Genomic DNA, 21,329 nt, shown 5'->3' with positions numbered 1-21,329 from the left:
TTTTCATCAAATTTTTGTCATTTTTTTGGTTACATTTTTGTAATTTTTTATCCAATTTTTGTCATTTTTTTGTCACATTTTTGTAATTTTTTATCAAATTTTTGCCATTTTTTTTGTCAATTTCTTGTGACATTTTTGTCTTTTTTTTGACATTTTTTGTCACATTTTTGTAATTTTTTATCAAATTTTTGCCACTTTTTCATCAATTTTTTGTCACATTTTTGTCTTTTTCTTTTTTACATTTTTTGTCACATTTTTGTAATTTTTCATCAAATTTTTGTCATTTTTTTGTCACATATTTGTCAATTTTTTTGTCATTTTTTGTCAAATATTTGTCAATTTCTTGTAACATTTTTGTGACATTTTTGCCACTTTTTTTGTCAATGTTTTCTCATTTTTTTGTCACATTTCCATCATTGTTTTCGTCTCAGTTTTGTTGCTATTTTCACAGCTTTTTTCCAGAAGCTTTTGGCCTGGGTAAAGCCAAACTGGAGAAAATGTGCTCGGTTCAGGTGGGAGTTAAGGGGTTAATTTACAGTCTATGATCAAAATTCAGGATACAGTTTGGAGGCTTTAGCAGTAGAAGAAGAAACGGGATTACTCTCACATGCATGAAGGAGGCTCAGTATTACTCAAGGTATGATTTTGATGATAAAACAACTTCGTATCTTAGTAGATTTTAATTGAGATGAGGGCAGGTAAAGAGAGTTTGGATATATGCAGATTTTGTGGTGCGGTCGGGTGAATATAGTTGCACCACAGACATAGTAACATCACGTAATCAATAGAGAACATTGGCAATAACACGGAGTACGAATCAGACCAATCACAGCGCCGCAGCCGTCTGGCACCAGGTCCCACTGTGGCAGGGGAGCTGAACATTCCTCACGTCGGTGCTCAGTGCTTAGACTTGTCCCGGACCAATCTGACGGACAGCGGTTTGAAAGTCGAGAGTTATGGTTTCACAGCGGGCCGAACATTTCAGAGAATAAAGTGTCAGGACACAGGAAACACTGAGGCACTGGTCGGTCTGAACACGGCCTTTGGTGATGATGGTTTTAGTGCGCGCTGGTTTGGAGAGAACAAGCCAATAGTGCACGTTGTTAATGGATCTGAGCCTTGACTGAATGGCCGCACAATTCGACAGCTTTTCAACAGAGAATCAATCCCTGGATTTATCGTCTGAATTGTCAGAGTGGTTCAAGTTGCCTGACAGCAACTCCTGGGTTCAATTCCCGAGCTGACGGGGCCTTTCTATGTGGATGTTACATGTTCCCTCCATGTCTAGGTTTCTTCTACCACTAAAACATTCAAGATTCAAAATATTCAAAGATTATATTGTCAATTCAATGATATGAATCGAAATGTTAATTCTCTCAAGTCCTTGGGTGTGAAGTGAGGGGTAGAAGCACAGGGAGGGCAGGGAAGGTAGTTCAGATTTCTGATAGCCTTCTGGATAAAACTGTTCTTCAGTCGATTGGACCTGGTCCGTGGATTTCGCAGTCTCTTCCCTGAAGGCGTTACCTTGAAGAGACTGTGTGATGTAGAGTCTGATTCTGAAGGCTTTGCACCTTAGTGGTCTTCAAGAAGCATTGCAACTGCAATTGAACTTGGGTTGCTTTAAAGAGTGGGTATTATGCTTTTTTCAATCACAAAGCACCAGTCTATATCACACTACAATGATGACCAAACCTTCTGTTGGTCTGTAAATGCAGTAAATTAGAATATCTGCCTTGTATAAAATTGCTCTCTCAAAATGGCTGTAGCGAATGTCTTGAAATAGGCCTCTGTCTCTTTAAGAACCTCTGACCCTTTCCGACACGCCCCCTCCACACGCTGTCTGTGGCATCAGTGGGGAGGGGGTTCTGCTGAGGAGCAGTGGTTGGTTACTCGGCTGGTGACGAAAGCTCGGAGGCGTCTCCAGGAGGTGGGGGCGTTCCTAGGAGGACTCAGGCAAACCTATCCCTAAAATGGCTGCCATCAGAGTTTTTACAGGTTACTCCAAAATACGTGAATGTGCCAAGGCAACACTTCAGGCATGTTTTTAATGAGGGAATGACATAATAACATGATGTAAAGCTTGAAAAAGTCGATTTTGCATAATACCCCCCTTTAAGCTTATGACCAGGAAGCCTGGGTGAATGTAATGTGTGAGTGAGTGGTCGGTGGTCGGAGGGGCCAATGGCACAGATTGACAGCCTTGTTTCTGTCATTCTAGCCCAGTACAGCTGTGGCAATAATAGTAGCTTACCACCACCAAGTATGGAGTGAATGAATAATGCAATGTATAAGATCTTTGAGTGTGAGAAAAGCACTACAGAAAACCAATGCATCATTGACATTATTATTACTCATTTGAAAGCTATGAACTTCCAGAAACCAGTCACTTCCAGAAGGACTTAAGGTTGTGGACATGGGAGAAAGTCCCTTTAAGTTCATTTCCATCCTGAAACCAGATCTGGCAACCCCAAGTGGAAAGTTCATTCTGCTTTCCGACTGCACGACAGTCTTGTGAATCAAGACCCTTTTTTTTTATATAAACAGCAAAATCTAAAATGTTTTGTAATTGTTAACAACATTTCATTCATATCTGCTGCCTTTGTAAACCCACCAATAACACCACTGTAGGAACAGACATTATATTGTGTATATTTTGTATATTCAGATTAACTATGTTTCTGTTTTCATCCAAGTTTATTTGATTTCATTTTTTTGCATGCCCTATAAACACATTATTGATGTTTCCTGTTGCACAATTAAACTGCAATAATAATATCATAGTTTGTGAATGAACAATATTATTATTTTTTCTCCATTATCTGGGGACACAGGTCGGTCATCCTATTTTTGAAATATGTGCAAAAAATCTTACACGCCCTACTTTTAAATAAAGCTCAAACCTGAATGATGTGTTTCAGGTGATTCAGATATTCTTCACAGTATAGGCGAACATGTCTGTGTTGTGCGTGCAATTTAACTACAACATTAACAACATCATCTTTAAATTAAGGGTAAAAAAATGTATAGACGGAACAATGTGGTCCCTCTTTAGCCACATTACGTTGCAGAAAATGCCTTAATTATCCAAAGGGAGTCTTTCATTTGCCAAGTTAACTCCAGATGGTGCCCCTGCTTTTGTCCAGGCCTTGTATTTTCTGATGGTTGTTACCCAATCGTCACTCATTTCCCATCGCTCACGGTTACCCCGGCCTCATCCTTGACTCGTGTCTCTTTCGGCGACACCTCCTTATCCATCATTCGCCGCAGACAGAATTAACTTGCAGATTAAATGTTTGTGACCGCTATTGATTTATAGATCGGGGCTAAAGTGTGGGCGCGCTCTGCTGGTCTGCGCTAAAGCCCGTAATAACCTCACAGATGGTCATGGGCCGAGCTACGTGATGGAGAACAATCGTGCGGGGCTTGATTGCTCATGGGGCACAAGGCAGAGCTGACAGGGGGGCGGGGCCACGCTATATATGCATGAGTCTGTATGGGCGGGGAGGGGAGAGGACCTGGCAGAGGGGGTTGTTTAAGTTTAACTAGCCCACTGTCGGCCATTAAAAAGCTGACAATAATGTGGAGAGTGCAGCGCGTCACATTTCATAGGCTCACGCGACGGACCGGGAGCGTTGTGGGTTTAACACCAGAGTTTGGTAATGTCAGCGCTCTACTCGAGTACTGCCTGAGCATAAAAGTCTGATTTATGTTTAATAGGACAGACACAATATACAGGAAGGTAAAGGGTAACACTTTATAATAACTACACCTTATTTAGCCGTAATAAAAGATGAGTTAACACTTAATTAATCATGAACAAGTCAGTTACTTAATAACTACTTAACAATGAATAAGTGAAGTATGTGAAGAACTACCATAAATTCTCGAATATTGGCCTGTATTCCATAAGCGGCCAGGTCTCTAACAGAGGCCGGGTTCGCGGGTGGCGGAGGCAAATAAAAGCCGGCCTCTAAAACAGGCCGGGGCAATTATTAGAAACTATTGCGGTAGAAATATTCCCCATGTTAGGAATTTGTCCATACTAGTGTAAACAATAACTCATGTGCAGGAAGTAAACAAACGGGAACCCGGGCCGATGGGGGACGCTGCGGAGGAGCTGATCCGAGCGTAACTTTGACACAGATTTAGCCACTTTTCAAACCTCCTGTGACTATGTTTGGAAACAGGACAAGCAACAAATGTTGTGTGACCCTCCAGGGTTTTAACAAAGTCACCATCGCGTCTTCAAAGCACGTCCAGCTGCTCCGTGTGCAGGTCAGTCCCACGCCTCAAAATAACTCCTCCGATCAGCGCGAGCGTCTCGTCTTCTCTCGGGTCAGTCTCATGATCGATCACAAACACAAACGCTCCGTCTAAACTCAACTTTTACACAAGATAACAACAAATAATCCGGTCCGTGGTAAAAACGAAACAGAAACCTGCAGTGACATTGATGTCAAAGCTCCGCTAACAGCAACGAAACACTTCCTGCTGTCCCGACAAAATAAAAGGCGTCAATGCTCCAGCCGCTGGGAGAGGGTTTGATATGTTAATTAATAAATGATTTTCCTGGTCGTCCGTTTTGCTCAAATAGAAATAAAGGCCTGTCTCTAATTGTGGCCTGGTTCCAATAAAGGCCTGGTCCTAGATGCCCTTGAGTAAATAAAGGCCCCGGTCTATATTAGAGCATTTACAGTATTCATTATGAGTTAGGCATTAACTGAAGTGGTTAAGTCGTTAATAAGTGCTTGTTAGTCACACTTAACTAATGAATTGTTCATGATGAATGAACAATTCTTAACTCATCATTTATTAAGGCTAAACAAGGTGCAGTTATTATAAAGTTTCACCCATGTTCCTAAGTCAAAACAAGGCTAGTTTAAATTTACTCAAGATTGAAAGAGCAACCACATTTAAAAATATATATATATGTCTGAGGTAGAAGATGGAAGCCACACCACTTTACATTCCAGCCAATTAATAGAATAAAATACAGGCATTTTATTCTAACTGTATTATATTTTAATTACCCCTCCTGGAGCAACCAAATGATTGGAGAAAAAAAAGTGAGTGGGGACAGTGGGGAACAAAAAGAGCCCCAAAAAAGAGGCAAAAATCCACACAAAAAAGACAAAAATCCAGCAAAAATTGACAAAAATCCAACAAAAAAAGACAAAAATCCAACAATAAAAGAGAGAAAAATCCAGCGAAAAAAGACAAAAATCCAACAAAAAAAAAGACAAAAATCCAGCAAAAAGACAAAAATCCAACAAAAAAAGACAAAAATCCAGCAAAAAAAGAGAAAAATCCAGCAAAAAGGGACAAAAATCCAGCAAAAAAAAAGACAAAAATCCAACAAAAAAAAGACAAAAATCCAGCAAAAAAAGACAAAAATCCAGCAAAAAGACAAAAATCCAACAAAAAAAGACAAAAATCCAACAAAAAAATGACAAAAATCCAGCAGAAAAATGACAAAAGAGCAACAAAAAAAAGTGACAAAAACACATAAGGGAAATATAAAAGTGACGACAATGGCAAAGAGGAGGGAATGCATTTGGTTTTGGCGGGTGGTACGAGGTTAAAGATTAAAATTGTGTGTTCGTTTCCGAGTTGTCCCTCATACATAATGCAGATGAACACGTCACAGCTGGATTTTGAATGAGAGTCAATTACGAGCTTTCGCTTCCCTTTCTGATCATGACACTCATTCATTTGCACTGTCTAAACCCGCTCTCGTTTCATTTGTTTGATTCATGTAGGTTTGAAGCGCACTGACGTCCCCACACAGTCTCCCGTCCGCACGTCCCAATGGAGAAATGATTCAGTGTGTTACGCGGGTACGAGCCGCCGTATATGTCCCATAAATCCGCTCTGTCACTTATGCAAAGTCATGTAAATGCGCTCCGTGATGAAGACGCACGGCAGTTTAAAAACGCAGGAGACGGGCGGCATCCGGAGCTACACGTGTACGGCTCAATCTGCACAGAAATCTACGGTTAAGACGAGTCGAATCCAAGCTATTGCTCTTGATTTGCAGCTTTGAAAACCTTTGAATATCAAACGTGTACCTCGTCGGGAGTAATATTGGCGTTATTAAGGCGAGACACTGCAGGTGAATAGGGAAAACATGCATATTTACAGATACCTATTTGAAACTGTTGCTGTCGATCACTGGCATAAATGTGAGAAAAAAATACATTGCAAGTTTTCTGTCATTTTACCTTTTCATATAAGAACAAGGTGTTTTATGCCTAAAAATGCCCCAAATTTCCCATCTTTTCGGCGACGAGATCTGAATAATGGACAGAGCTACATTCAAATTTATTGTTTCATTTTATTGATGAATGAGATGGGATTTGGGATTTCTTGTTTAGTTTTAAAATAAGCTGTTTTTTAGTGGAAAAAAATTGTAAAAATGTAATTTTCGCCTTATTTTTTGACATTCAAAACTCAATAAATGGGGCTAGGGATTAGATAATAAAAAATCCCTCTGAAAAAATGTTCCAAATATTGTTCAGTCCAAGGCTGGAAAATTTGAAGTCTTTAGGTCCTACTGACGTGGACCAATCTCAATTCTCTTTTCTACCCCTACCCCTTCCCCTAGCCCTCGCCCTTGCCCTTTCCCTACACCCTGAAACCAAGGGCTAAGGGCGAGGGTTGAAAAGACCACCCTAAGAAATGGGACAGCCCTCCATTTGACTGCATTTACTAGGTTAAGGTTATGTAAAAAAAAAAAAAATAACAAGCCCACTTGTCTCTATAGCACGTTTCTACTGAACCAGTTCATCACTTGACTGATACTGTTTTGTAACACCTAAACAACAGGACTCGTCTCATCCTAAATCCAACAGATTTTCATCTGTTTCTGATTCATCCGGTACTACATGCTCCTTCCCCGTCCGTGTGTTGCTGCGTCTACCGCGGGCCGCTGTGGCTGCAGCCAGAGCTGCGAGAGATCAGCCGATCCGCTCATGTAGCGCACTCAGTGGGGACAGGCAGAGGTAGACCCGCTCACAGTGCGCACAGGGCGGGGACGGGCAGAGGTAGACCCGCTCACAGTGCGCACAGGGCGGGGACGGGCAGAGGTAGACCCGCTCACAGAGCGCACAGGGCGGGGACGGGCAGAGGTCGACCCGCTCACGGTGCGCACAGGGCGGGGACAGGCAGAGGTAGACCCGCTCACGGTGCGCACAGGGCGGGGACAGGCAGAGGTAGACCCGCTCACGGTGCGCACAGGGCGGGGACGGGCAGAGGTCGACCCGCTCACGGTGCGCACAGGGCGGGGACAGGCAGAGGTCGACCCGCTCACGGTGCGCACAGGGCGGGGACAGGCAGAGGTCGACCCGCTCACGGTGCGCACAGGGCGGGGACGGGCAGAGGTAGACCCGCTCACAGTGCGCACAGGGCGGGGACGGGCAGAGGTCGACCCGCTCACAGTGCGCACAGGGCGGGGACGGGCAGAGGTCGACCCGCTCACAGTGCGCACAGGGCGGGGACGGGCAGAGGTAGACCCGCTCACGGTGCGCACAGGGCGGGGACAGGCAGAGGTAGACCCGCTCACAGAGCGCACAGGGCGGGGACAGGCAGAGGTAGACCCGCTCACGGTGCGCACAGGGCGGGGACGGGCAGAGGTAGACCCGCTCACAGAGCGCACAGGGCGGGGACAGGCAGAGGTAGACCCGCTCACAGAGCGCACAGGGCGGGGACGGGCAGAGGTAGACCCGCTCACAGAGCGCACAGGGCGGGGACAGGCAGAGGTAGACCCGCTCACAGAGAGCACAAGGCGGGGACGGGCAGAGGTAGACCCGCTCACAGAGCGCACAGGGCGGGGACGGGCAGAGGTAGACCCGCTCACAGAGCGCACAGGGCGGGGACAGGCAGAGGTAGACCCGCTCACGGTGCGCACAGGGCGGGGACGGGCAGAGGTCGACCCGCTCACGGTGCGCACAGGGCGGGGACAGGCAGAGGTAGACCCGCTCACGGTGCGCACAGGGCGGGGACTGGCACCCGCAGCCTCCGCTCTGAGCCCCGGGCCTGAGCAAATAGCATTTGCAGCAGCAAAGCGAAAACGTAGGACTGACACGTTTAACACAATGGACTGTTTTAATTGTTACACAAAGCGAATAAAGTCACAAACGAAGCGTTCCGCAACTTTATAAATGTTGTAAGAGTGTTTAGTGATCATGTTCGTGAATTAATTTCACAGCTTATTTCCGTGTTTTGTCAAACTCCTCCTACCCCTTCGTCTGAAGTGTGCATCAGCAAAACCCTCGCTTGAAGGGCTATGTGACCCTCTCCCTCACCCCTACCCCTCACCACAAAATAGAATTGGGACACCCCTTCGTCTCTCGTGAACGCGCAAAACGAAGGGAAAGGGCTAAGCGGAGGGCTGAGGGGGAGAATTGAGATTGGGCCATAGTGTCGCCACAATGACAGAAAAATGTGTTTTGAGAAAAAGGCCCTTGAAATTGCATTGTCCCATATAAGTCTATGGGCAAACATTGAATCAGTGCAATATTTAAACATGTTATTGTGAAGATTAGGCATGTTTTGTGTTTCCGGGTGAAAGCTTATATGTTCAGAGACCAATTTGGCCAAAAAACCTGAAAACTAACCTGGATCACTAATGTAGACCAAACAAAATCTACATCTACATACTCCACTCAAACATTACACTGATTTCACTCCATTGTGGCTCGCATACGACATTCCCGTTTTGCAGTGTCTCTCCGCGCTCCCCCCCGTCCGTCTGCCACTGCTGCAGTTTATCAAGTAATTATTGTTTGATTACAGCCTTTCATTATCTGCGCTGATTGAGTCACACGCCGCGCCAAAAGGTCAAGTGCTATTAACGCCGCGCTCCCGAAACATATTTCCATCCCTGCGACTGTTTGCCTGCTGCCTCGGATCTGAAAGGGCTAATTGCAGATGCATTTGTTTGAGCAAAGAGGAGAGCAGCTCCCAAAAGACGTCCCGGGCGAGGAATATCAATTTGTCCCGCTAATGGACGGGCACGCAGGGGAGCGGTCGGGGGGCCGGGCGGATTCTAACAAGTGATGGGCATCAAACAGACATGACTGTGCTTGTAAAAGACAATGAGGAGACGAGCGGCTTTTCATATCAGGATAAGGCATGAAACCAGCGTGCAATAGGCTCTGATCATGACTTCTTTTTCCATTACATCTTTGTGATGTACTAAATAAAAACATGGGCTTACCTGGGAGGGAATGAGATCTCCAGTTCCGACAGTCGATCCTTGAACACCGACAGCTCTTTGTCATATTCTAAAAGCTGCAAAACACCAAAGGGAGAGAGAGCATTAGGAAAAGCTTATGATAATACCTTACATCAGGGGTAGGCAAGTTTCATAATTGCCAAAACACCCAAGGCCCGAACCTCAACATTGTAGCCTAAAGTAAAGAACTATTTTCTGCAAATGCCAATGTTTTACATCAGTGGTTCTCAGGTGGCTTTGGGACCCACCGTTACCCTCGGATGCCAAGCCGAGGACTCATATAAAACTGTAATTTGTCATAAAATATTGTATTTTCCACACACGTTTTTGTCAAAGAGGGGGTATTATGCTTTTTTCAATCACATAGCACCAGTCTATATCACACTACAATGATGACAAAACCTTCTGTTGGTCTGTAAATGCAGTAAATTAGAATAACTGCCTTGTATAAAATTGCTCTCTCAAAATGGCTGTAGCGAATGTCTTGAAATAGGCCTCTGTCTCTTTAAGAACCTCTGAGCCTTTCCGACACGCCCCCTCCACACGCTGTCTGTGGCATCAGTGGGGAGGGGGTTCTGCTGAGGAGCAGTGGTTGGTTACTCGACTGGTGACGAAAGCTCGGAGGCGTCTCCAGGAGGTGGGGGCGTTCCTAGGAGGACTCAGGCAAAGCTATCCCTAAAATGGCCGCCATCAGAGTTTTTACAGATTACTCAAAAATACGTGAATGTATAAAATACTTTCACTATTTCGCTCTGTCTTGAGCTCTATTATTAAGTCTTGTTTTGACTCGCTCCGTCTTGAGCACTATTTCACTCTGTCTTGAGCACTATTTTTAAGTCTTGTTTTGACTCGCTCCGTCTTGAGCACTATTTCACTCTGTCTTGAGCACTATTTTTAAGTCTTGTTTTGACTCGCTCTGTCTTGAGCACTATTTCTCTCTGTCTTGAGCACTATTTTAAGTCTTGTTTTGACTCGCTCCGTCTTGAGCACTATTTCACTCTGTCTTGAGCACTATTTTTAAGTCTTGTTTTGACTCGCTCCGTCTTGAGCACTATTTCACTCTGTCTTGAGCACTATTTCACTCTGTCTTGAGCACTATTTCACTCTGTCTTGAGCACTATTTTTAAGTCTTGTTTTGACTCGCTCTGTGTTGAGCACTATTTTAATAAATAAATGATCAAACCTTGAAAATCTGTCAATACTTGCTCAAATCGGACAGTGTGGATTCCCGGCCTGCCCCAACAGCCCCGTCTCTTCCCCGTGACAGTGTGTCCATACAGCTCTCATCCATCATGTGTCCTCACCCCACATCGTCCATCCCCCTCCCCCCTGTCCCGCCACAGAGTCCACCCCCCCCTCCCCAGTCCCGCAGCCCCTCCCGGCTCCCAAACCCATTCATCATTCGTGAAAAGTGCAATTAGCAAAAGCTTGTACACATTAATTACGTTTGAGATGAACAGGTAGCGGGGCCACCTGCATGACCGCCTCCCTGAGTGACTGACGGTCCCGCCCCTTCCCCCCGCAGACAGGAAGACGGCGGGACGGACGCGCAAACGGAGACACCGCGTTAATGGCATTACTTTGGGAGCCGTCGGGAAAACATCAATGACCTGTTGTACATCGAGGAAAATCTGGATTTACGTCAGTTTTATCCGAGGATGATGACTCGTTTTGCATAAATGACGATGTTTGTGGCGTTTAATTGCGCATATATTAAAAGTTACAAGCGTAAATAGTGTAATAATTTTCATATGAAGTATTTACAACTTAAAACAATAACAACAACGACACAGCTTTACACGTGTCCTGGCTTTGATGGACGGTTCTCTATGATTAATTACAAGAGGTAATGAGGAAACTTTCATGATGGAAGAGAGCTAATGCTAACAGAGGAGAAATAGTGGAAGGAACTCTAGCAACAGCTGTAGTAGAAGTAATACTAATAGTGTTATATATAAAAGTAATAGTATTCTAGTAGTCATTTTAGTCAAGATATCATTTTGCTCAGTACTTAAAGCTGCATTATGGAACTTTTTATGTGGAAATCTGCCCTTTTAGTGACCCTGTGGCTAGTATGGCACCTTTATTTTCCATCACAGTGGCCTCTATGATGCTGGATCGATTGTTTTTAGAGTTTCTGGTAGGTTTCACCCTCTTGCCAGTTCTCATTAAAAGTTCCATAATGCACCTTTAACCTCTTAACTCCCACCTGAACGGATCCCATTTTCTCCAGTTTGGCTTTACCCTAATCAAAAAGCTTCTTGGGAAAAAAGCACCAAAATAGCCACAAAAAATGAGAAGAAAACATGGATGTAAACGCAACAAAAAAGTGACAAAAAGTCAACGAAAATGTGACAAAAAAATCAACAAAAATGTGACAAAAATTCAACAAAAATGTGACAAAAATGCAACAAAAAATTACAAAAAGTCAACGAAAATGTGACAAAAAAATCAACAAAAATGGGACAATAATTCAAAAAAAATATGACAAAAATGCAACAAAAATGTGACAAAAACTCAACAAAAATGTGACAATAACTCAATAAAAATGTGACAAAAACTCAATTTTTTTTTACAAAAACTCGTCAAAAATCTGACCAAAAAAAAACAAAACAAAAGGTGACACCACAGCAACAACGCGAGGAAAAATATCAGTTTTGTGGGTCTTAGCTTTCAAATGAGGTGTTACACAGGCCTATATAATGGCCAAAGAGGACAGAATGCATTTGGTTCAGGCGGGTGGTAAGAGGTTAAACCTAAAATATTTTTTTTATCAATTATTTTGGCCAGAAGTGGGTGACAAGCGCCTTTGTTTGTGAGTCCAAAGGTCAGCGTTTGAATCTTGGCTCAGAATGATGCACGCTGCACTGTTGTTGTGTCCTTGGGCAAGACACTTGACTGAATGTGTGAATGTGGAGGTGAAAGAGTTCATAATCGAATATGGAGCCAATGAATAATGACCACAGGGCCGGACAAGTTTGTAAAGCGCATCAGCCAATACAATTATGCATAAGTAACGAGTTTTGTCTGATAATAAAGATTGGAAACACTCTTGTTGTGACACTTCCAGACCCAGTACTATTTAGCCTCACAACGATGAATATCTGCACATATTACATGGCAATTTCCGGAATTAAGGGGATTTTTGATTAGAGAAAGCAAAGTGGAAACCAAGGGCAACTTTTGGCTAAAAAGATTTCAGCCAAAACTTCAGCTTAAAGGCAATGGCAAGTTGGCCATTTTATACTCACTACTGACACCTCAGGTCATACGCGTAACTGCACCTTGTATATTAAGCTCGTGCGTGACGGCACTTCGGACCCGAAGTAACAACGTTTTTAGTGACAGTGCAGGATTCTACACATTAGGACATTGCTGGAACATGTAGGTCGAGGAACATATTTATTTTAATATTTTAACATTTATAAACTCCATACAGTCCCTTTAACCTCTTAACTCCCGCCTGAACCAAGAGGATCGTTTTCCTCACGTTATCATTTTTTTGTTGGGTGTTCGACTCATTTTTGCAACTTGTCATTTTTGTAACTTGTCATTTTTTTCATTTTTTTTGTCAAATTATTGTAATTTTTTTTTTTTAATTTTAATCACATTTTTGTAATTTTCTTTGTCACATTTTGTCATTTTTTTTGTCTTTTTTTGTCATTTTTTTTAAATCAATTTTTTTGTCATTTTTGGTCACATTTTTGTAATTTTTTTGTCTCATTTTCATCAAATTTTTGTCACATTTTTGTATTTTTTTCGTCCATTTTTTGTCAATTTCTAGTGACATTTTTGTGACATTTTTGCCACTTTTTCATCCATTTTTCGTCCATTTTTTGTCAATTTCTAGTGACATTTTTGTGACATTTTTGCCACTTTTTCATCCATTTTTCGTCACTTTTTTGTCAATGTTTTCTCACTTTTTTGTCACATTTCCATCATTGTTTTCGTCTCAGTTTTGTTGCTGTTTTTCACAGCTTTTTTCCAGAAGCTTTTGGACTGGGGTAAAGCCAAACTGGAGAAAATGTGCTCGGTTCAGGTGGGAGTTAAGGGGTTAATGTAATTTTGCTGGGGGTATTTTTGACAAACTTAAGCACTATAAGATAGTCGAGCAATGTAATGATTTAAGGTATAATGCCAGACACTTAAGGTCCAACAATAGTTTAGAATGAATGAAACTTATGGAGTTTTTATTATACAGTGTGATGACAAAATCTAAATCAATAAAATTCAATATTCATGATGCATTAGACTCAACGCATCAGGACAAATTAACCAGCAGTTGTCACTTAATAAAATGCGTACACTGTCCATCTGCCTGCAGTTTTAATAACCTCTCCCCCGTCCCCCCCCCCCACCCGGCCCCTCCCTCTCGTCTCTGCACCGGAGCGTGTTGTGATCATGTGCCACTGGTGTAGAACAGGGGCCATTACTGGGAAGCACGGGGGCCCGCCGAGCCCGGTCCCAGCGGTTCAGGAGGGCAGATGGACCGCATTCATCAAACTCACGGAGCTGGGGGTCACCGGAGACACCCAGACACTGTGGATGAGGGATGGGACGCACGCTTCACTGTACCCCCCCCTCCCTCCTCCCTCCTCGATACCCGGCCCACTGCGGGATGACGCCGGTACACGAAGGTCATTTTTAACTCGGGCTGAATCGATAAGCAACTGTTTTTTTATGGCGGGATATTAGGTTTAGTGCAATATGAAGAGACAGGAATATGCTTTTGAAATGAGGTGTCTGCTGTGTATAAGCTTCACACTTATCACTTATATACGAAGTGTCTTGCCCGAGGACAGGACAACAGTGAGGTCAATTGCAAACAGATTCAGGAAGTCACTTTTTAAAAGATTAAGCTCATTGTGCACATAGGAATAAAAAGAAGAAGCGGCGTTTTCGATCCTATGTGGAGACAGTTAGCAAGTCGGCTAGTTTGTAGGGGTGTCCGAATGTCCAGAGAGAAAAAAGCAGTCCACTAGAAATTTCCCACAATGCATCTCGAAAAGCAGTGAGCATCGATGGTCGCTAAACGGGTCAATATAGACCACAATGCATTGCGAGAGTCGGAGAAGAGCCTGACAGCGACAGGTCTTTGAACTAAACAACACGACTGAAGTAAATCAGCTGTTTCAGTCGTGTGTTTGTGTTTCTCATGAATAAATGACCTAATTATAAACAGTTACGGTGAAAAGATGCTAACGTTAGCTGCTAACCTTTAGCTTGAGCTGTTAAATGACCGATAGCTTCCTCTCGAATAATCCAAGCCATTCATGTAAAATCCATGTGAAGTAAAAGCGTATCTGACTCGTATTTATCCATTCATATTCCACTGTCTCTGAGTTTGGTCTTTATCGCAGAAATACTTTATTCCCGGAGTCTAGTGAACTTTTAGCAGATGTAGTCACTCAATCTGCTAGCGCTTCGGACACCGGCCTGTGACCTACTTTCGGCGCGTCTTTTGAGCTAACACTGGTGTGATTTTTCTTTTTTTAACCTTTTTTTGTGATGATAGCAACGCCTGTAAAAGTGCCGAAACAGTCGTTCTGTTTCATAAAATAAACGCTTGTAACAATATATACATTCAGATTAAACATTTTTTTAAAAACATATCTTCACGCTGCAGCGCGCCTGACGGAGAAAGTAGTGGCTTGTGTCCGAATCGCCAACAGAATCAGTGACTATAGTCGACTGTATAGTTCGGGCCTATGTAGTGAATGAGGGGTCAGGGAATAGTGTGGACATTCGGCTGCAGCCTTTGTGTTTTTCCTACAGCTGTTAGCATTGAGGCATCAACCATACAAAATTGTGATCGATCCAGACGGGTCAAAGCCTCGTTAGACATCATTAATGAATGTACAGACCTTTTGATGTTTTACTTTAGATATAAATTAGCGAATAAAAGTAGCCTCTGAGCTAAATGCTAAATCATATTGACTTAAATTTCTGTTTTCTGTGGGTCGGATACACATCCAAAGGTCACTAAACATCATCTTATAATATGCTAATGATAAAGAAACAACCAAAAAAAATATATAAATACTACGAAACGGATGTGCCAAATATCGCCATAGATAGATAGATAGATAGATAGATAGAGAGAGAGAGAGAGAGAGAGGGAGAGAGGCATAGATAGATAGATAGATAGATAGATAGATAGATAGAGAGAGGGATAGATAGATAGATAGATAGATGGATAGATAGATAGATAGATAGATAGATAGATAGATAGATAGATAGATAGATAGATAGACAGATAGATAGATAGATAGATAGAGAGAGAGGGATAGATAGAGAGATAGATAGATAGATAGATAGATAGATAGATAGATAGACAGATAGATAGATAGATAGATAGATAGATAGACAGATAGATAGATAGAGAGAGGGATAGAGAGAGAGAGAGAGATAGATAGATAGACAGATAGACAGATAGATAGATAGATAGATAGATAGATAGATAGATAGATAGATAGACAGATAGATAGATAGAGAGAGAGGGATAGATAGATAGATAGACAGATAGATAGATAGATAGATAGAGCGATAGATAGATAGATAGAGCGATAGATAGATAGATAGATAGACAGACGGACAGATAGAGAGATAGATAGATAGACAGATAGATAGATAGATAGATAGATAGATAGACAGATAGATAGATAGATAGACAGATAGATAGATAGATAGATAGATAGATAGATAGATAGATACATAGATAGATAGATAGATAGTTTGATAGATAGATAGAGAGAGAGATAGATAGATACATAGATAGATAGATAGATAGATAGTTTGATAGATAGATAGAGAGATAGATAGTTTGATAGATAGATAGATAGATAGATAGATAGATAGATAGATAGATAGATAGATAGATAGATAGATAGATAGATAGATAGATAGATAGATAGATAGATAGATAGATAGAACATTTTAAGAAACTGTACTTGCCCACATGTTGTTCCCGATGGTTCCCTCCCTAGAACATAGCCTCGCACCTACAGTAATTAAACCTTCCGTATTCGCACCATTTGAAGTCCGCCCCTTGGTCCACATTACCTGGACAATGACTCGTGTTTGCGCCTCCGATTATTCGTGCATAACGCAGTCTAAACACTGGCAGATAAGCGACATATGGCCGTGTGTGTCGACCTATTGTCTGCAGTTAAGTGAATGTTGAGTAATTCATTCAGGTGAGTGGAAAAAACCCCATGAACACACATTTCACGGCACATTTCACTGCAGGTCAATTAAACCTGACGCTCGGCTGCTTCTGTGGGTCAGCGATCCTCAATAAACACCTTCAATTAGTTCAAGACCTACTGACATTATGGAGCCAAGAGAAGTCTGAGGAGGAGTACTTTTAAGTATTTCACTTCAGTCAGAGTTTTTTAAGGTTTTATGTGTTATTCGGGCTCTTTGGACACCTAAAATAATGTATGTGTATTGGAAAATGCCAAGAAAGATGGTTTAAGTTTAAGACAGTATAATCAAATATAACATCATAAAAGGGATATAACATCATAAAAGAGATTTTAAAAATATATAACAAGCATAACATGGGCCCTTCAAGACAATTTCATGAAATAGAAAAGCTCTGCGGCACAAGCCTAAGTTCACCAAATGTTACTGCAAAACACTTCCCCTATACTTGCATTTAAAGAGCTCACAATGTTGCAATGAAGCATCAGTTTTATACAGACGCTAGAAGTTGATTTACAATTTTGTGCATTATTCATTCACTCCATTCTCGCTGATGATGAGCTAAGTTTGTAGCCACAGTTGCCCTGGGGTAGACTGTCAGAAGCACCAATCTATGCAACCCACTGTGAGTATGTATTTCATCGACCACCAGCCGCTCACTCAAGGCCGGATTTATGAAGGGGCTTACAGGAGCCCAGGGGCCCAGCAGGTTGAAGGGCCCCTGGGCAAATGGAGAAAAATGCGTGCTCAGTGCGGGCTGTAAACTAGTTCCCTCTTTCTTTGCATACTCCCTCACAGTTATCAGATGATTTGTTTTTTACCCGAGAATAAACCAGGTCTAAACCAGGACTAAGCCGGGACCAGTGTTAATTTCGTCGACTAAAATATTTAGTCTTAATTTTAGTCAAAGTGATATTTTTGGCGACTAAAATTGGACTAAAACTAAATTAAAAGTTTTTCATGAGACTAAAACTATGACTAAAATGTCCAGATATTTTAGTCGACTAAAATAAGACTAAATAAAAATGAAAGGGAGAGATTAAGATCATCCAAACTTCTATTGACCCTCTGAAAGAGCCTCAGATCATGTAAATTCTCTGCCAAAGGATCAGCTGAGCTTTGTTCATGTGGAGCAGCTCCATGAAGCAGAGGAACAAGATTAAATATGATTATAATGAATATTATAAATGCAAAGTCGACTAAATTGACATGCAATTTTAGTCGACTAAAACTAGACTAAAATTAAATTACATTTTAGTCAAAAGACTAAGACTAAAACTAAAATATTATATGTTGTCAAAATAAACACTGGCCAGGACTAAGCCAGGACTAAACCAGGACTAAACCAGGACTAAACCAGGACTACACCAGGTCTAAAGAAGGTCTGAGCTATTTTCATTAAGTTGACACTGGGAAAAAAAATATCTACCTGTTGGTCTGGTAAAATGGATGAAAATGCACCAAAATGTACCATTAAAATAAAAAAGATATTTTAAATGAGTCCCCCCACCAGTCTGACAGTAGCAAAGGTTCTTCCGCGAGGGCCACGGAGAATTTTTTTTTCACAAATTTGTCATTTTTTAAACTAGTACTATGTTTAAGAAGCTACTTCTGTTCAAGAAAAAAAGAAAAAAACTTAATTTATCCTTTAATTGTAGAGAGAGAGAAATCCGACAGACAGACCTACAGTATAAGTACAGATGTTCTTAAGGCGCTATATAAATAAACATTGATTGATTATGGGGGACCCTGTAAAAACTTTAGCCCCGGGGCCCATTTTACTTAAATCCGGCCCTGCACTCACTCACTCAGGCCGTAACCAGGCTCAAACTCGCTTAGCTTCCTAGATGTTCCCAGAATCGTAATATAGAACTTGAAAATGTTTATTATGATGAGTAGTAGCAGCGGTGGTGGGAGCATCTGCAGTAGTAACGATATATCGGTGGTTAACTACCGACACGGTTAGTAGGAGCGATCAAAAGCCGATAGTTTTTTGGGGGGCGACTCCAGCCACTTGCAACCGCCTCATGGTAATAAGCAGCGGAAGACGAATGAATGATTCAAGCCCTTTCCCCAAAGCCGTATGGATCGCCACCACAAATTTCACGGCACATTTCTCTGCAGGTCAATTAAACATTACGCTCGGCCGCTTTGGCGGGTCACTGCTCCTCAAAAAACAGCTTATATTGGTTCAAGGCCTTCTGACATTACGGAGCCGGGGGGCAGTTTGTCACGCGGGAGCGACCTTGGCGGGGGCGAGGAAGATGAGCCGGTGATGGTTATGTCCCGCGCTGAGGAAGACGAAGAGGTGTCTGGGGGTAAAAACTGCTGTCGACGCCCATAAGATCTGCCCGCTTTGGCGATCACACCTCCGCTAAATCACAGCAGTTTGATAGTTCGAAGTTGTTGGGTGAAAAAACGCCCCAAATACAAGGTGTCTATCGCCCCCCGGACCGGAGCAGTTTGTCCCGCACCTGTAATTGTGCCGTGAAATACGTCTTGTCAAATGCGCCGCTCGACAACACCTGCTGCCGTTAAAAACCATCAATAAATGTAGAGGTGAGAGGTCGTTTAATTTGATTTTTTACTCCTCACACTTGGCTTTCATTGCCCGGGCCATATTTTTTCCACCGTTTTTATGGGATCTTCATTATTTTGTGGCTAAAACAGATAAATTGTCATTGACTTGGGGAGGAAGGGGGGGGATTGGGTCCATTCTGGGGAGGGGCCAGCTTAAACGCTCGGCGAGCTGCGCCAACATGGGCACTCGATAACATGATGAAATATGAAAACACAACGCCGGGTCAGAAACACAGAGTTTAAGGAGGATTATACTGAATATTTACAAAATGATAGACAATAGCTACAAGTAGATGACTTTTTATATATAGTAACATGGCAGAAAGGCTGCTTCACAACTAGAAGGTCCCGGGTTCGATTCCCACCTGGACGGGGCCTTTCTGTGTGGAGTTTGCATGTTCTCCCTGTGTCTGCATAGGTTTCCTCCGGGTACTCCTGCCTCCATTGCCACTAAAAACATGATAGGCCAGAATGACTGTAATGTGTGAGTGGTTGGTGGTGGTCGGAGGGGCCGATGGCACAGACTGGCAGCCAGGAGTGTGACAACATATCGATTTTCCAATATATCACGATATTCTGCGGGACGATACGATACCTTTTATTCCGATATCGATACTTTTGATGACGCCACATGTTTTCACAGTCAATAGAGGCCAATAATGATCAAGAATTCAGTCAGGACAGGAGGGGGCAGCACTACAGTTTTAAACACTTGGACCAAAGACTAGTGTTGAAAAAATTGGGAGGCTGGAGTGCTACTCGGATGTAAAAAGTTGTATAAGTTTAGTCTTTTGGGTGCTCTTCAGTGCAGGGATCTGTTTCAGCAAAAAATCAAACAAACAGAGGCACTCCAAAGGTAGAAATATTAAAAAGCCTTTATTTAAACATGGCTAGATAAGGTAAAATTGCCAACGCGTTTTGGCTCTTTCTACCTTTCTACCTTTGGAGTGCCTCAGTTTGTTTGATTTTTTGCTAGAACAATAGTGTACTTACACTTTTGTAATACTTTTTAGATTTATAAATTAGATTACTTAGGGGTTGATTTATTGTTTTTAAAATAGGATTTGTTTTTTTGTTTATTCAAATGTAAATGAAGTTACTGAGAGATCTTAGACCCTTTTTCAGTGTGTAAGTCAGGGATCATTTATTAAAGGGGTACAAAGCAAATGTAAATGATGGATAATATGTTGTATGTTAAAATAAAGGTTAAAAGTAGCATGCTTTTTTTTAAATCGTGATGCATCGTGGGTTATCTTTGTCCAATATATCAATTATCACAGTATCAGCGTTTCGTGAGATCATCGTTATTGTAAGCCATGTATCGCATATCGTATCGAATCGTGAGGCCCCCAGAGGTTCCCGCCCCTACTGGCAGCCTCACTTCCGTCAGTCCGCCATAAGAGCAGCTGTGGCTTCAATAGGTGCTTACCACCACCGAGGATGGATAATCACTACAGTGTGGCGCTTCGAGAAACTGGGTAACACAGGCTTGTAAGGCACAATAGAAGTGTAAGCCTTCATTATTATCATCATTATTACCAGGGGCGGACTGGCCATATGTCCGTTCTGGAAGAGCACAGAAGGGCCACTGGCTCTAGGGCCACCAGTCCCGCCTCCACCGAGCTTTACCCAAATCTAAAAGCTAAAAAGTAAAGCATCAAAATAAAAAAAACAAAAAATGGCGAGAAAAAGAGGATGAAAAGTCAAAAAAATGTGAGAAAAACACAACAAAAAATGATGGAAAAGATAGTTAAAAAAACAACAAAAATATGACAAAAATGTGGCGACGTGACGAAAAGTTTCCATCACTTTTGTAGGTCTTAGCTTTCAAATGAGGCGTTACATTGTTGATCTCCAGTCGAGAAGCATTTAGATTTGGGTAAAGCCCAGTATAAAAAACATGAATCTAAAAGGAATTCTGTGGAGTATGGTGTACCACAAGGTTCAATTTTGGGACCAGTATTATTTATTATTTATGTTAATGATTTTGCTTCTGTTTCTACGACCGCCTTTCCAGTTCTTGTTGCTGATGATACCGATCAAAAAAATAATAATAAAAAGCCGACCTGGGGAAAAAGCACTCGTTAATGTTAAGGCGGGTGGTAAGAGGTTAAAAAATGTATTTGTGGAAGTGCACAATTACGCTAATTTGGGCCAGGCTGGTCAGAGTCCAGGGCTGTTTTTCAGTCCCAGTCCGCCCCTGATTATTACTATCACTCAAGGGTATAATAGCAGGATAATCAAACCTCTCAAACCTTCTGACATCCTGATACAAATTTGGCTAGGTCAACCAATTTGTACATTTGCA

At 42.2% G+C, this 21,329-nt stretch overlaps 1 protein-coding gene across 2 annotated transcripts in view; it reads right to left on the bottom strand.

The window, feature by feature from the left end:
• The window catches only part of inpp5a (inositol polyphosphate-5-phosphatase A), a 350,565-nt gene that overhangs the window by 34,992 nt on the left and 294,244 nt on the right, over positions 1–21,329 (bottom strand). For both annotated transcript variants that reach the window (XM_079560596.1, XM_079560595.1), the window contains exon 12: positions 9,218–9,291. In XM_079560596.1, coding sequence (XP_079416722.1) covers positions 9,218–9,291 — 74 coding nt within the window. The remainder of the gene's footprint in view (positions 1–9,217; positions 9,292–21,329) is intronic.

This window comes from Gobius niger (genome assembly GCF_951799975.1).
Source record: "Gobius niger genome assembly, chromosome: 7".
Lineage (NCBI taxonomy): Eukaryota > Metazoa > Chordata > Actinopteri > Gobiiformes > Gobiidae > Gobius > Gobius niger.
The sequence above is the reverse complement of the archived record's forward strand: the minus strand, read 5'-3'. Positions and strand labels throughout refer to the sequence as shown.